The sequence below is a fragment of the Pelodiscus sinensis genome, chromosome 9 (assembly GCF_052426305.1).
Source record: "Pelodiscus sinensis isolate ZL-2025 chromosome 9, ASM5242630v1, whole genome shotgun sequence".
Lineage (NCBI taxonomy): Eukaryota > Metazoa > Chordata > Testudines > Trionychidae > Pelodiscus > Pelodiscus sinensis.
Window position 1 is genome coordinate 58,367,352 of NC_143060.1, and position 15,154 is coordinate 58,382,505.

General features: G+C 45.5%; 1 protein-coding gene across 1 annotated transcript; it reads right to left on the bottom strand.

The window, feature by feature from the left end:
* Window positions 1–201: 201 nt before the first annotated feature.
* Window positions 202–11,275, bottom strand: TSEN15 (tRNA splicing endonuclease subunit 15). Its single transcript, XM_075936769.2, has 4 exons — window positions 11,097–11,275; window positions 8,936–9,017; window positions 7,771–7,906; window positions 202–599 (listed from the first exon to the last, which is right to left on the bottom strand). Exons 1-4 carry the CDS (start codon window positions 11,181–11,183, stop codon window positions 395–397), a joined length of 510 nt encoding a protein of 169 aa, XP_075792884.1. The 5' UTR covers window positions 11,184–11,275; the 3' UTR covers window positions 202–394.
* Between the last annotated feature and the right edge of the window lie 3,879 nt (window positions 11,276–15,154).

Below are 15,154 nucleotides of genomic sequence, written 5' to 3' on the forward strand. Positions count from 1 at the left end.
ACTCTAACCACACTACACTAAAGAACAGCCCTATTTTATTTAAATATTCACCTTTAAAACTTACACGAGGTGTTGCCACAAATGTAGGGGTGGGTGTGTATGAAAGAGGGGAAAAAAGCTTTGAAAACTGCTGCTTCTCAAAAACCAACCAACCTAAAACCACCCAACCAACACCCAAGATGTATTAGGAGGAAGAAGTAATGTGCCTTGAAACAAGTTACATATTTTATTTTCAAATATACTGCAGAAGTCTGAGTTCTCCAGAGTAACTGAAGATTTGTGATGCGGCAGATAAGTCATTATACCTTCTAATTTACATACACAAATGCCACTTTTTAGCTTTGTTTAGATGTGAAAATAAGAGGCCAAGAAACCATTCATATTTGTCTTAAAGTCACCTCAAAAGCTTCCTTCTTTTCTTTTTCCACTGTTTATTATCCTTGTCTTCAGTATCATCAGGAGGATCTGGCATTATGAAACCGTCGGTCAGTTTATAATACACTACTGTGGAATCTGACTCCACTATAGCCAGGATGACTGACAGTGAGGAATCTGTTTCCTCCTGTGGGATACAAGCTTTCTTCATGATTTCTCTGAGCCTGAAAGAAGATATAATCAGTTAGGAATCTATTCACAATCATTTCAGCAGAGTATAAAGCTAAAATTGTTTGCTCTCTCTCCTGTTTCCCAGGATTTATAGCATTGAGGACATCCCAGACAGCAAATTGTGAACACTTCTGCTGCCCTGTGGTTTCTGTACCTTTAAAATACATTCCCATGGGTGCTCTGCAGTGGCAACACTGCTCAATGCCTAATCGATACCGCCATACTGCCTAGAGTCTCCATTCCCCCACCGGGGCAAAAAGCAGAAAGCTGAGAGAGCAGAAGAGAGAAAGAAAGCATTACGTTTTCAACACAGCTCTCTCTTTATCCAGCCTTTTCACTTTACAAAGCTTTCAGAGCGCATGCTATTGCATTTAACTTATCCTTAAAGCTATTAGTATACACACGTTCAGCATTATAATTAGCAATATGCGACAAGGTCCTAGGATACAATCTTGTCAGTCAGCCCTGGTACGGGTGATATTTCTGGAGGTAGAGAAATGTATTTCTATGTCCAAGGAAAAGTGAGCCTTTGTTTTGATTTTAAAACTCCATTTGCCCAGAGCCCTGCTGGAACTGGATTCATCAATATGTTAACAGGTAGCGACCTCACTTCCATACAGCACAGTATGTACCAGCTGGATATACTGCCACCTTATTAATCATTTATACTATGGTTGACCCAGGGGGCCCTATCCAAGGTTGGGGGCCAAATTGTGCCAGACACGGTGCACACACGAGACAGCCCCCAAACTGAAAAGCTGCCAATCTAAATAGACGAGATGGACGAACGGTGAAAGGGAGCATTATCTCCATCGTGCGCATGGGTGAAATAAGGCACAGAGAAATCGAGTGAGTCTGTGACAGAGCCAGGAAATGAAGTCACATCTCTTGCAACTCAGCCCAGTGTATTATCCTCAAATGCAGCCTCCAGGCAAAGGAAGACATAGTTAGCTAACATTTGCCATCACTACTTTCTACTTACTTTTTTTTTTTTTAAATCCAGGACAATACACAGAAAGCAGTAATGCTCCCATCTCAGTTCATTTTAGGAACAACATGCTGATTATTTACATGTCTACTAATTGATTTGACGGTCTGGGACATTAGCGCAGTGACGAGCAATGGGAAAGAGTGCACAACGGGTTAAATGACTGATGTGGTAACATTTGTCTATAAACATCCCTGAAAACCATCTTGTCTTCCAATAGCCTTCTGTGGAGAGCTTGTCCAGGATATTGCTAGAGAGCCATCCTATCCCTACAGCATGTCCCCATACCGCCATCTCTTGGTGCACCTTTGAGCTCCCCTCTCCCCCTGCAAGACAAACACTGTGGCTCAAGATTAGGGTTTCCAAAAGCACCACGCTTTCGTTATCTTCCTCCACCCCATAGAGAAGCTTAGCAGATCAAAGAGGAATCAAATGGGCCATGGCAGAGGATAAAGCAGCGGGAAGACCTATGACGTTTTAAGCACAGTGTTTTCCGGGGGCTGTCTGAGTTTTGCGGAAAAAAGTCATACATCAGCTTCACTAAAGAAGAAAAACAAAGATTTCCTTGCAGGTTTTACAGCTGGGCCCCACACACAGCAGGTGTCATGCAAAGGGAGGCCAGCGAGCCACTCTACACAACATATATAACGATCATAAACTGTATTTTCACTCTCCTGCGTTACTATAAACACTGCTGGTGGCAAAGCAGAGATTGGCCACACAGGGAAGTGCTGTATGTGTAGGGCAAAATGGGGTTGTTGCAGAAATGCTTATAGATCAAACACCTTAAATTAGCTCTTCCCCGCCTAAAAGTTGTTCCCAATTAGACTGAAGTAAATGAGACAAGGCCGTTTCAGGCCAAACCCTCTTCCTAAAAAGATACAGCATACTTAGTTCTAGAACACACGAACTACTTGCATAATGCCACATGACAAGAACACAGAAATTCCAACTCATGACAATTAACAGTCTGACAGAAGTTGTAGGCCCATCACCTCCCTCCAACAGGGCGGTATACGCACCCTTTGACAACCTTATTTTTAACTTTAAGAAATTCAGTATAATCCACCACATTATTTCAATAAGATGTAGCCTAAAAGTTCAAAGCCATGGTGGGGTTAACCTGCAGCAAGAGGGCATTTGAATTTTTTTGCTCTTTATGAGCAACTTTATCCAGTGCCTGTGGTCACTGTTGACATGGCAGCATTAAAAGCTCCAACAATAAGGCTCGTACACCAAGAAACTTAACTCCTGATGGCAATATCCTAGGGTGCTTTCTGAAGGTCAGAATCATAGATCATGGCTTCTGTTTTGCTCTGCAGCATGCGCTGTCCAAATAAACCTCACTTAGATTAGTAAATGAGGTCTTGTATATGTGCTCCATTTACAAAAGCAAAATCATGAGTTTTACGAAAAGGAAACTGTGCACTACAATACACAATCAACTTGGTGCCTGAAGCTCCGGAATAGCCCTGATCATCTGGACTAGAGGTTCAGTGACAACAGATATCCAGCACATGCCAGCTTCCAGGGATTCATGCCAGTGACTGCCTAGTAAACTGAAAGGGAGTTAGAGCCCCAGGAGAGTTTCAAGAACAATCAAACATTTGTGCTGCTGGGAGCACAGTGAGAAGTCTGCCGAGCTAAAATATCCTGCACATTTGTTTGTTTTTTTAAATAAAGAAAAGTCATTGAATGTTCAACAGAGGCTGCTAAGGTTTGGGGTTTCACCAGCAACAGAGCTCAGTCTTCAATAGAAGTATTAGGAGAGGAAAAAAAAAAAATCCATGGACAGAAAAACTAGGAGAAACTGAAGCACCGCAAGAGAGAAAAGGTCCTGAAAATACACTCACGCAGATAATCCCACAAAGCAAATGACATCAAAGTTGCTTGTGAAAGAGATTTCTCCTCCTCCTAGATTTAAGGAAACAATTTTTCAGGATATTCGCAACTCTGCTTGACTGCTTCTAAAATTCAAGCCCAGGACTTTGCATATTCATAGCAAATTAGATCTAGCAACTACTGAAGTCAGCGTGACCAGAATCAGACCCTAAATTTGCACACACACCCCCCATCACATACACTTTCAATCTACTTTAGGGATGTTATCGTATAGTGGAGTAAACGATTAGCTGATAAGCCCAGGCTTATTGGTTAATCCTATTGACTACCCCTCCCCCCACGCTGTCTCTGCATATTGCTACTGTATCAGAGGCAGTAGGCGGTGAGGGGTGGGAGCGAGAGTCAGTGCCCACGAGAAGCTGGCTTTAAGCAGGCTCTCCATGAGCACCAGATCTACCTGCCCCCTGCCTTGAGTGCAGACTGGAGCCAATACTCATGGGGAGCAGGCTTTCAAGAGGCAGTCAGGGGAGGGGGCGGGAGGTAGGAGCTGGATTAAAAGCCGGTTCCTCCCAGTACTAGTTCTGCAGGGGGGCGGGGGGAGAGTGCAGGGGAGGCTGCCATGAAGCAGCCTCTGAAGGGGGGTGGGGGCCCGAGCTCCTGGAGGACAGAGGTTGCTCTGCAGGTGGGAGCTCGGACACCCCACGGACAGGGGTTGCTGCCACGCCTCCCTGTTGCCTCTGTACAGCAGTAGCAGTGCGGTGCAGCAGGAAGCCGGTCTGCATGGGGATGTGGTTTTTGAACGGGCTCCCTGATGGACCAGCTCCCGCCTGGCACCCTGTGCTGCTACACCGATAAAGGCAGTAGCGCAAGGTGGCAGGGAGCTCCCTCAGAGTGGGGCAGGAGCGCACTGGCTGCCGGCTCCGCCCTCGACTGTCAATAGTTGTGTGACCGCTTCAATTTTATGCGGTTACACTGACTGTTCAATGATACGTCAGCCAACATCCCTAATCTGCTTTGTATAAGAGCAACTGGATTCCATAATATAAAAAAAGATATTGTGACAAAATACCACTTCAGTCTTCAGTTCTAAAATGCCTACATATCCCAGTGGGGGATTTTAAGGTATGTCTACACTGCAGTTAAAACACCCACAATTGACTCCGGCGAAGGAGCTGTTTAGCTGTGGTGTATTGTAGATGTTCGGCTTTCAGCTGCGGCCCGAGTTCTAGGATTCTGCGAGCCAGGAGGGTCCCAAGCTTGGGCTGCAGTGTAGACGTATCCTTAAGGGGCTTTGAACTAAGCCCAACTCTTGGGAAGTAGATATTCCCTCTGCTTTGCAGAAGAGTGACCAGAGATTACGTAACAGACACAGAGTATTACCCAGGTCTCAATTCCCAACCATGAATTGTAGCCCCATAGCCCATACTCCTCTGCTTAACAATTTACCCAAAACAACCACTCATGCTACAACTCAGTCCTTCAGTCACTAACCAGAAGGTACATGAGAGAGACAGGACTGATTTTTTTTCCAATTCCACATCTGTGTGAAAACTACTTTGCCTACTATCACAAGTAAGAGACAAATCCTCACCCCCAAACCAATGTACAGTAAAACTCCATTGGTCTGGCATCCAATGCTCCGGCATTCCTGATGGTCCGGCACCATCAGGAACCCAGAAGTGCTGGGGCAGCTGGACAATTGGAAACTGAATTTTTGCCCGAACGGGAGCAGCATAGTATTTCCGCAAGAAGCACTGATTTCTTACATGGTATTGTCAATGTTCTTGCGGAAATTCAAGCGGCCAGCGTAGACAGTATATCCAATTCGCACAAAAGGGCCAGTGTAGACAGCTCAGATTTGTTTTGCGCAAAAAAGCCCCGATCGCGAAAATGGCGATCGGGGCTTTTATGCGCAAAAGCGTGTCTCGATTGGCACAGCCGCTTTTCCGCAAAAAGTGCTTTTGCGCAAAAGCGTCCGTGCCAGTCTAGACACTCTTTTCCGCAAATGCTTTTAACGGAAAATTTTTCCATTAAAAGCATTTGCGGAAAATCATGCCAGTCCAGACGTAGCCATCCAGTTTGATCATCCGTGTTATTTCTTTTGCTAGAAACTCCCACTAATGTGCAGGGAAATGAGATAGTATGCCAAAGCAACTGCAGTGAAAAAAGCCAATATCCTAGTTTGTTAGACCCACAATGAGTGAGGGTGGTTGGGTATCTCCAACCCCCAAAACCACAAGAAGCAGAAATCCCTCCCCACAGAGGACGGGAAGCATCTTCACAAGAAGCAGAACAGCAGCAAATGTTTTGTCTTCCTGCTTTCCTTTCAATAGCTTTTCCTTTTCAATTACACAGCAGAGCAGTGAGTCATGCCATCTTACAATACAGTTTTGTGATATTTCTTTTCAAAACAACATCCATAAGAACAGAATGATTGATGTGTTGAATGGTAATAAGATTTTTCAATTAATTTACAATTAGAAAACTTCTAACTTCATGACTAATTGCCACAGTAAACATTTCCTGCCACAGATGTATTCCTGCTGAAGAGACACCCATAAGAATCTACTACACATTTATTATTGTGATGCAAGGTTGTTTGCTTCAGACAAGTCAGTCACCTATAACATCACTGGGAAATGTAATTGTGCCAAAAAAAGATATTAATAGTAGGGATGTTAAAGTTCATATAATTAAGTAACGGTGTAATATCTGAAAATTTCAGCAGTTACACATGGGGCAACAGGCTCCTGCACATACCTGCCACCCTGTCTCTGATCAGAAGCAGCAGCATGGGGCGGCAGGCAGCTCCCAAGGAGCTGATACAAACCGAAAGCCAGATTATAAGCCAGCTCCCAGCCCCTCTCCCAGGGAGCCAGCTGCACTGAGGTAAAGATATAAAGATCATATAAAGATCAGTATAAAGATCATATAAAAGCTTTATATTGCAGAGCGCATGTTAGGCCTAGTGTAATTGAATTGTCATGCACCTGCACAAAATGTTATCGGTTACATGACTATTTGATAGTCCTCGGGGGCAGGGCCAGCAGCCAGTGTGCTCCCACCCCCACTCTACCCTATCAGAGGCAGCAGTGCGAGGTGGCAGATGAAGCTGGTCCATGAGGGAAGCCAGTTTAAAAACCAGATCCCCTCATGGACCAGCTGCCCACTGGTCACAGAGGCTGCTTCATGGCAGCCTGCCCTGTCCTCCCCTGCAGCTTTTAAGACAGCTGCCCTCAGCATCACTCCTGCCTGCCCCACTCCCTGCATTTGTAGGAGGCAGCAAGGGGGGGGTGTAGGGGGGTCCATGGAGCCGATACACATGGGGAGCTGGCTTAAAAACCGGTTTCCCATGTGTACCGGCTTCACCCTCCATCAGAGGTAGCAGTGTGGGGGTGAGGAAGGGCACGCAGAACCGGTGCTTGGGGAGAGCCTGTTTAAAGCCAGCTCCTCATGGGCACTGGCTCCTGATCTCCCACACCTTGCTGCCTAGTGGGCTCTTACTACATGTAAAGTGCAGAACTGCAGCGGGGTTAGCTCCCACAGACTGCTGAGGCTCTGCCTCCCCTGCCCCTGCCTCTGCCTCACGGAAACTGTGAAGCCGGCTCCCCCCAGCACCAGCTTCCTCCCCTTGCTGCCTCGGATACAGAGGCAGTGGGGGGAAGGGGAAAAGGGCAGGGAAGCGACTAGTCGAGCAGTCACTCGACTAGTCACTTGCATCCCTAGTTTATACAGCACTTTTTCCTCAGAAATCTAATACAAAAGCATAGCTCTGAAAATGCAGTTTTATAAAACTGTTTTTAGCCTGTAGAAGCAGATTTTCAGACTGACAGCATCCAGGATTACGTTTAATAAAAAGCAGTCCATTCCTGTGATTCAGTATCTAACAAAAGCAGTAGAAAGCAAGCTTTTTCATCATCTTCAAGATACTTGAAAATAATTATCCATATAAACTCCATTAGAGGTGGCCACCATGAATACTTCAGATAGGACTCAAACAATACAAAGTATTTTTTTCCAATGGGGACACTGCCAATTTCTGCAGAAATTGTTACATTAAGAAGTATGGTTTCAAGTGAGGAAAAAGCAAAAGAAACTTATCAGGCTAAAGGGAAAAAACCCCAGCCTTATAATGTTCCTAATACTAGACATAACTCAGCTCATGCATTTAAATTTGATTTTCCTCTACCTTTTTTGAGGAGGAGAGAGGGGTGTCATCTTTTCGTTTGGCAGAAAATGCATTTCTAAAGCTTTCTAGCAACTGATAACTCTTTTACATCCTCTTTTTTCTTGCTGGTAATTCAGCACCAAGTAGTCTATGGTTACTCGCTTACCTCTCATGAGTGAATGACATGTGGACAGGTGTTGGCACTACAAACTGTAAATTCTCAGCTTCTCTCTCACGACCATGGAGACATATGAGCTGGAATTCTGCTAGTCCAACGCATGTCACTTCATGCCAGTTTCTGCCTGAAAATTGAAAAAGGACCAAAGCACAAAACACAAGTTTCTCTCTGGTTGCATCATTACGGGTGGTATAAGTTTAAGAAGAAAGTCAACTTATTGTGGTCTTTTTTTCCTTTCATAGTTTCACTTCACTTAAAAACTTGGGTTTCAGCTTCAGCACCCCACACAGTGGGTCTCAGACTTCAGTTTTCCAGTCTAAGCTCCAGCAAGCCTAATGCTGGCCCTGGCAACTCCACTAAAATGAACTCGCCCACACTATGAGAACTGTCGATGTAGCATATGAAACAGTAACAAGTCACTATATGAAATGTTAGTTTGTACTGACTTTGCTTTTTATGTAGTCTGCTGTAAAACTGGGCAAACACTGAGCTGGTGAAATATACCACTGGTTGAGAACCACTGGTCTGCTGGTGTGAATCAGCATACTTCTGCTAACTTCACCAGTGCTATGATGATTTTTACCATATTAAGTGTTGGCCCCTAAGTATTTGTTTTACAAAGACAAAAAAAAATCCATGCATTTCTTGTCCTGATTCTCTTTAATGTATGACTGTAACCTGGTATCAACCCGAACGTGAAAAAAATTAAGATGCTGAGAAACTGGCTGATAACTGCAAGATTACAAATTAACAAAGCACAGCTCAATCACTGTAGTCGGGAAAAATATTTACTCAGGATTATTAATTGCAGTGATACAAGAGCATTCATGCAAACAATGATCAATCATTTGCTTTGGAGGGATATAATTAATGATGGCAGATCTGAACAAACTTATGGGCAAAACTTTAAATTTCTCTCAATACCTGAAACTACCAGTCTTCAACACAAGTTGCAATAGTCTTACTATCCCAGTTGATGCCCTGTGACCCAGTCACACATTGCTTGTTCAGTGTAGCTAATTACTGTGTTTAATTTTGGGATACCTAGAGAATGGAATGGGTGCTGCTGGCATGTATGTCTTTGAAAATCAGAAGACTAGATATGTTAATTTGATTTCCTAGACTGCTCAGCAAAATACTTTCATTGAATTACCTTCTAAGAGGTCCAAGTAAACCAAGAACGCAGCATATACTTGAGTGCTGTCAGCCACATCCAATGACATCATCTCCATGAACTGAAACCCAACATGTCACAACAATCAAAGAATGCAGAGCATAAACCATAGGTGCAGATATATAAAACCTCTCAAAAAAGCATGAAAAGTATGGAGCCTGTTTAAACAGCTGCAACTAAGATTCAGAAAGATTAAATACCAACCCCCTCCCCCCAAAAAAACAACCAAAAACTCCTTTTCAAATATTTTAGTTACATTTTCACTTGGCCCAGATAAAAAGGCCTTACAAGAATTGTAAAACTTTCTGGAACAGAGCCTTTTAGTGGAGAAAGATTCTGTTTCTATCACAGTACTTAAAAATGGCCAACTGGGTCAGACCAATGGACCATCTGGCCCAATATTCTTATCTTCTGACAGTGGCCAGTGCCAGACACTTCAGCAGACCAATGAGTCCTGTCTCAGCTTCTGGCTATCAGAAGTTTAGGGACATTGCAGATCATCTTTGCCTTTGATGGACCTATCCTCCAAGAACTTCATCTCACTCTTTTTTAAATCCAGTTATACTTCTGACCTTCAGATCATCCCCATTACAGGTAGTACAAAAACTATTTCCTTATGTTTGTTTTAAACCTGCTGCCTATTGATTTAATTGGGAAATCCTGGTTCTTGTGTTACATGAAGACATAAACAACAAGCTAATATACTGAACAGCTCAGATTATAAGTAGTAAGGTAAGGTCTCTCCGTATGCTAAATTCTTAAGAAGTTCATTACATTAATAGTCAAAGTTCCTCTTCCAACCAAGAGATTTGATAGCTTTGAATATTCCAAGAACTTGTAATAGGAAACTCATTTACTGTATATAACTGTTTGTGTCCATGGGGCCTATGGTGCTTTACAGACATCCAAAACAAAACAAAACCTCCCAAAAAACCACCACAAAGGTTGTATACTATTAATTTGAATGGTCACAGAGAACTTTTAAAAAGAGCATAATGTCCTAAGGAATCAGTCAGTGCTTTTCAGGGAAGACACTATGCTCTTTTTAAAAGTTCTCTGTGACCATTCAAATTAATAGTATACAAATAAGTAATGAAAAGAGATCAGATAAAAATCTCTGTCAACATGCTACTTTCCCTATCTGTCTAGGTTTTGGGTCTTAAAGATCATCACACAAATAAACTTCAGGTTAGACATTATTACAGTTGAATACTCCTTTTCTTCTTCCTCCCTAAAAGAAGGTAGCTCACAAGTTTTTTTGTTTTATTTCTTGGATGCGTTTGTTTCAATGGTGATTCTGAACAAGAGAAAAGAATAGTGGTGAAAAGCTACCACAAGACACCGAGATCAAATTTGTCAGCTTGAAAAATTCCTCCAAGAACCCAAGAAAAACTCCTTGGGAAATTAGAAAAAAAATCCATTCTATTCAACCTTTATTTTCAAATAACATGGCTTCCAGCAGCCAAAGATAAATTAACTGGTAGCTGTGAGACAAGAGTCACATTAAAGATACGTTTTTAAATAAGCAGAGATAGCTGTTGGCTGTAGACCTCAACTATCAAAACATAAATATGCAACCGTGACCCCAATAAAGGGTAAAAGCAGAAAAAGCAATCTGAGAGGAGTTTATTACTTGAACACAAACTTCTAACAACTCAGTTTTTTAACTCTGCACTTGTACAGACATTTGAGGGTCACTGTATATATTACGGCCTCTGGTCTAATCAAAACTCCCATTCTGAAGGCAACAGGGTGCCGTACCAGCTGGGTGTTTACCAGCACAGGTACTGGCACTTTGCAGGGCACTGCCTACGAGCAGGCCTGATTAACTCTTTGGTGGCCCAGGGCTTTTATATTTGTGCCCCCCAAGGCTCCCGAGAAGGGCCAAAAGTGAGGGGGCCAGTGCGCTGGAGGGGCGAGGCAGAGGATGAGGGCAGAGGCGGTTGGGATGGAGGCGGGGGCTCCAGAGTGGGACCGAGGTCCCTAGGCCGGCGCTGGGCTGCTCAGGAACCCCCAGGAGCACGAGCCACCGGCTCTGCCCCGCAGCTCCCACTGGCCCATTCCCGGCCAATGGGCGCTCAGGAGCGAACCCCCCGGGCTGGGCGAGACCACTGGGCGCCAGAGCGGGGCCGCCCGTTACCTTCGGGTGCGTCGCCAGCCAGTTGCCGCGCGGCGCCCCCCGGGCCTCCCACTGCGGCCCGCTAGGGCGGGGGCCCGGCGCGTCCATGCGGCCCGTGCGTGCAGCGCGGCTTCGCTCCGGGCGGTGCGCTGCGCTACGTGCTCCGGGCGGGGACCAGCCCGCGCGCCACAGTTCCGCCCCCGCGCGAGCCGCAGCCCCGCCCCCGCCGAGCCCTGCAGCGCCAGGCGGGATCGCGGCACCCGGCTCCAGGAGCGGCTGTGCAGCTGCGCGCGCCCCCCCCCTGCCCCCGGGCTGGGGGGAGTGACTCAGGTTTTGTACAGGCACTGTCTTATCGCAACCCCCCCCCCCGGAGGGCGAAGGGGGGGTGGGCTCCATAGAACAGTACCTGTAAGAAATGGGGGGCGGGAACGCGGGACTGAAGGCTGGGGTGCATGAGGGGCTCAGGGCAGGGGGGTTGCAAGAGCTGGAGACAGGGATGCAGGAGTCTGGGTTGGGGTGTATGAGGAGGGGGCTCGGGGCTGGATGAGCATGGGGGGGCAGGATGACATTTCAGGGGTGGGGGACTGCAGCAGCACTTACCCCTGGTGTTGGGTGGGTTTTTTATTTTTTTGTTGCCTAGTGTGACGTAGTGGGGGTACCCAGCTGGTTTCTATGCTGTTGGCTCTGGGGTAACCCCCACTGGCTGCCGTGGGTACCACGACCCAGCAAAACAGGATGAGTCACTATGCAAACCAGTGGCCAGACACCCCCCATGGAGAGGAACAAAGGAAGGTGGATGCTGCCCTGGCTGGGGGGCAGGGCTGGAAGTTAGTTGCTGGCTGGCTGGAAGCATGGAGGAGACAGCCTAGGGAAAGGGGCTGGAGTTTAGGGGCCCAGTCTCCCCCCAACTCAAGGGGGCCTGAGGCATCCTAGCCCAGCTCTGTGACCAGATTCCATCTGTGCTGTATCCTGGAGAGGCAATAAACTTCCTCTATTCCACCGGCTGGTGCAGTCTGTTTGTGCCATTTCGGGGTGCAGGAGACGGGGGACCCCCCAACGTGCCGTCACACCTAGCGATGAGGCAAAGTGCACAGCCTGTGAGCCTTCCTTCTCTGCCCTCCCCTAGGCAACCAGGAGCTAGAGCAGGCTGTGAACTGTACCTCCCTACCTAGAAAGCCAAAAGGGAGAAACACTCAGTGACTGGAGTAAGTGCAGCTGCAACCCCTCTTACCCTCTAAGTCTCAGTGCCCTCCCCCAGCCAACTCCTCTAACCTGCCAGGCTCCTGCTTCTAGCACAGCAACCTGAAGAAAGCCCCAGGAGGTGAGCTGGGAGCACTCCTCCTCCTGCAGCTAAATGCATGCCAAGATTCCCTTAACAGAAAGTGCAAGCTCCTTGTAGAATTTCACCTTACCAGAAGTTGCCCCTGGCTTGTAGAATTTCAAACACGGGCCCAAACTGCAAAGTTAATCCTCCGCTGATTAGGAGGCATGAAAGCAAAACTCAGTGCTAGTGTCCCCTCAGTATGCAGAAGCATTTAAAATAGATGTTTGATTAAATAATAGAAAACATTTGGTAAAGACATAACTGAATCAATTAAATGCCCCCTACCACAAGGAAGATCTGTCAGAGACTGAAAACAGTTGGAGACAGGCAACTAAAATGCTTAGAGGGAAGGCACAGCCTGGAATCATTTAGCCTGCTATAGAGAAAAACAAGAAGGGACTTGACTGAGGTATTCAGATTAGGTTGGGCATAGTGGAAAATGAACAGTCCCATATCCTGTTACAATGATATGGTAACTGCTGGGTCCACTAGTGAAGGATAAATGCAAGGACATCCAGCATTTAATCAGAGTGTGGATTACACTGGTGTAGGAGGTCATTGAGAGACCAGTCCTGCTCCTGTTACTCTCCTGTCTGTCTTGGGTTCTTGGATCCTTGTTTTAAACCTTTGACCTGCACCCCTGTTTTTCATTTTTTGTCCCCCATACTCAGTTGATTACTGGGTCCAGTGGTCCCTCCTACAAGGCTGGGGGAGGGGTCTTTAGCAGTGGGCAGGCTAGTGCCTGCCCACCCCCTTGGAGTCAAATAGTGCTCCTGCTATGCTGGCAATTTTCAGGAGCTTTGACTGTCTTAAGAAATGTAGTTTGTTCCTTTGTGACTAATGAAGGGTTTAAAGCCTTTCAGAGGGCACACAGAGGTGGCTGGTTTTCAAAGATTGTCTGAGCTCCCAGGTTCGGAGGGAAGAGCTGGCACAATGGTTTTTTTGGCTTCTGGAAAGCGGAATTAACAGCTGTGCCTCCTAGGTAAAGAAAAAATAGAAAAAAATGACATGCTTTGTGAGTGGTATATTTCTAATAGGGGACAAAAGCTGTTCCTCAGCTGACCCATGGAACAGCACACCTGATCTAGGTATCTCAGGGAACTTGCTGCTTGCCTGAACTAATGGGGACTAGGGTACTATCAAAAAATGTACCCATACACAAACTATTTAGTATGGACACCTGGAGTAGACTCAAGGGAGATGTCTGCATTTGTTTTATTTCCTTGGTTGGGACCTATGGCCAAAGGAACATCTCTGAATTGCTTCCTCATAGCCAGAATAGTTGTTTTTTCCCTCCCTTTCCTGAATATGCCTTACACATGCTAGTACCTCAACCCTTGGAGTAACCAACAGTCCTGTTACAGCAGGATTGGGTCTTGAGTCCAACTCACTGGCTGGATTTAAAAAAAGCAATGGGATATTTTAATCAGCAATAAACAAAACAATTTTATGAGTTGTAACTAGCTGCTGCCTCTTGCCATGCATTAGAAATCTGACCTTTTGTAACCCAGTGATTGATGTTGTTGGGTGTAGGAAATGAAGTTGAGTCTGACCACTGCTCCTGTGTCAGACCCTTATTATACATGGATAAACACACCTTATGCTTCAAACTAATCTCCAGCATGTATTGGAGGGAATTATGCCCATGTACCAACACCGCACAAGTGGCCAGGTGAGTTGTGTGTGGATGGGATTGGGGGAGCATTGAAGAGGAACTGCCTTCCTTGAAAGCATGAGATGCTGCTGAAGGCAGGATACTTTGTGAGACAGTCTTATTCAGAATGGTAACTTTTGTTCCAAAAGGGCATTCGATGTCGTTAATGAGACACTAAGAAGCAAGCAATATGAAGAGTGTTTAAACCATACCTGGCTTCTGTGAAAGCCACTGTATTGTTTGGTTAATAATGCACTAACTTTTGAAAACACCCCATAGTGAATTAACTAAAATAGGTTGGAGCTATGCTGACCCTTTACATTTAGCTCTTTACAAGGAAGGGGCTGTGCTACGCAGGGAGAGAACTGTGTTTCTTCCTTCCCGGCTCTTTACTTCCTTCTAGGTGGGAGTAAGCGCTGTGCTGGCTCTGTGTTAAGTGGGTAGAGCCAATATTACCCCACTCAACTGAGCTGGAAGGAACACCAGGTACTCAAGATTTTATCTTGAGAAGGGTCAGTACCTGCAATTTCTATTCATTTTTGTAGGAGCTATAGCCCCTGATACAAATCTCAGACACTACACTCTGAATTGAATTCACACTAGGGATGTAAGTGACTAGTCGAATCACTACCCAAATAGCTGCTTCCCCCCCGTTACCCCGCTGTGGCTCTGCAGTTTCTCCTCTTACCGGCTAATCGAGTAGTTGATGGAATTTCCATCGACTACTTGGTTATCTGATTAAATGCCATTTAACATTCTTAATTCATACAGGAAAATATGAAAGGACAAAACCCTGCTATCACTTGTGTGTGAACACCTTTCGTAAAGTGATTACTATAGCTGGCCTATCAGTCCTCCTTCTCAAAAGAAGCCTGGGAGTTTAAATTCATAACATTGCTAAAAATCAATCTTAACAGATACTGAACTCATGGTTTATTACAATAATCTGTAACATAGTAATCCCCCTTTTTGGCCTATGACTATGGAGGTGTTAATGAACCACTGTACCTTGAGTGGTTCCTTACAATACCTGCTAACTACTTATGCTAAACTGAAGAAAAACTCCATGTCCACTGGAAAACTTGTCTCCTTTGCCAGAAG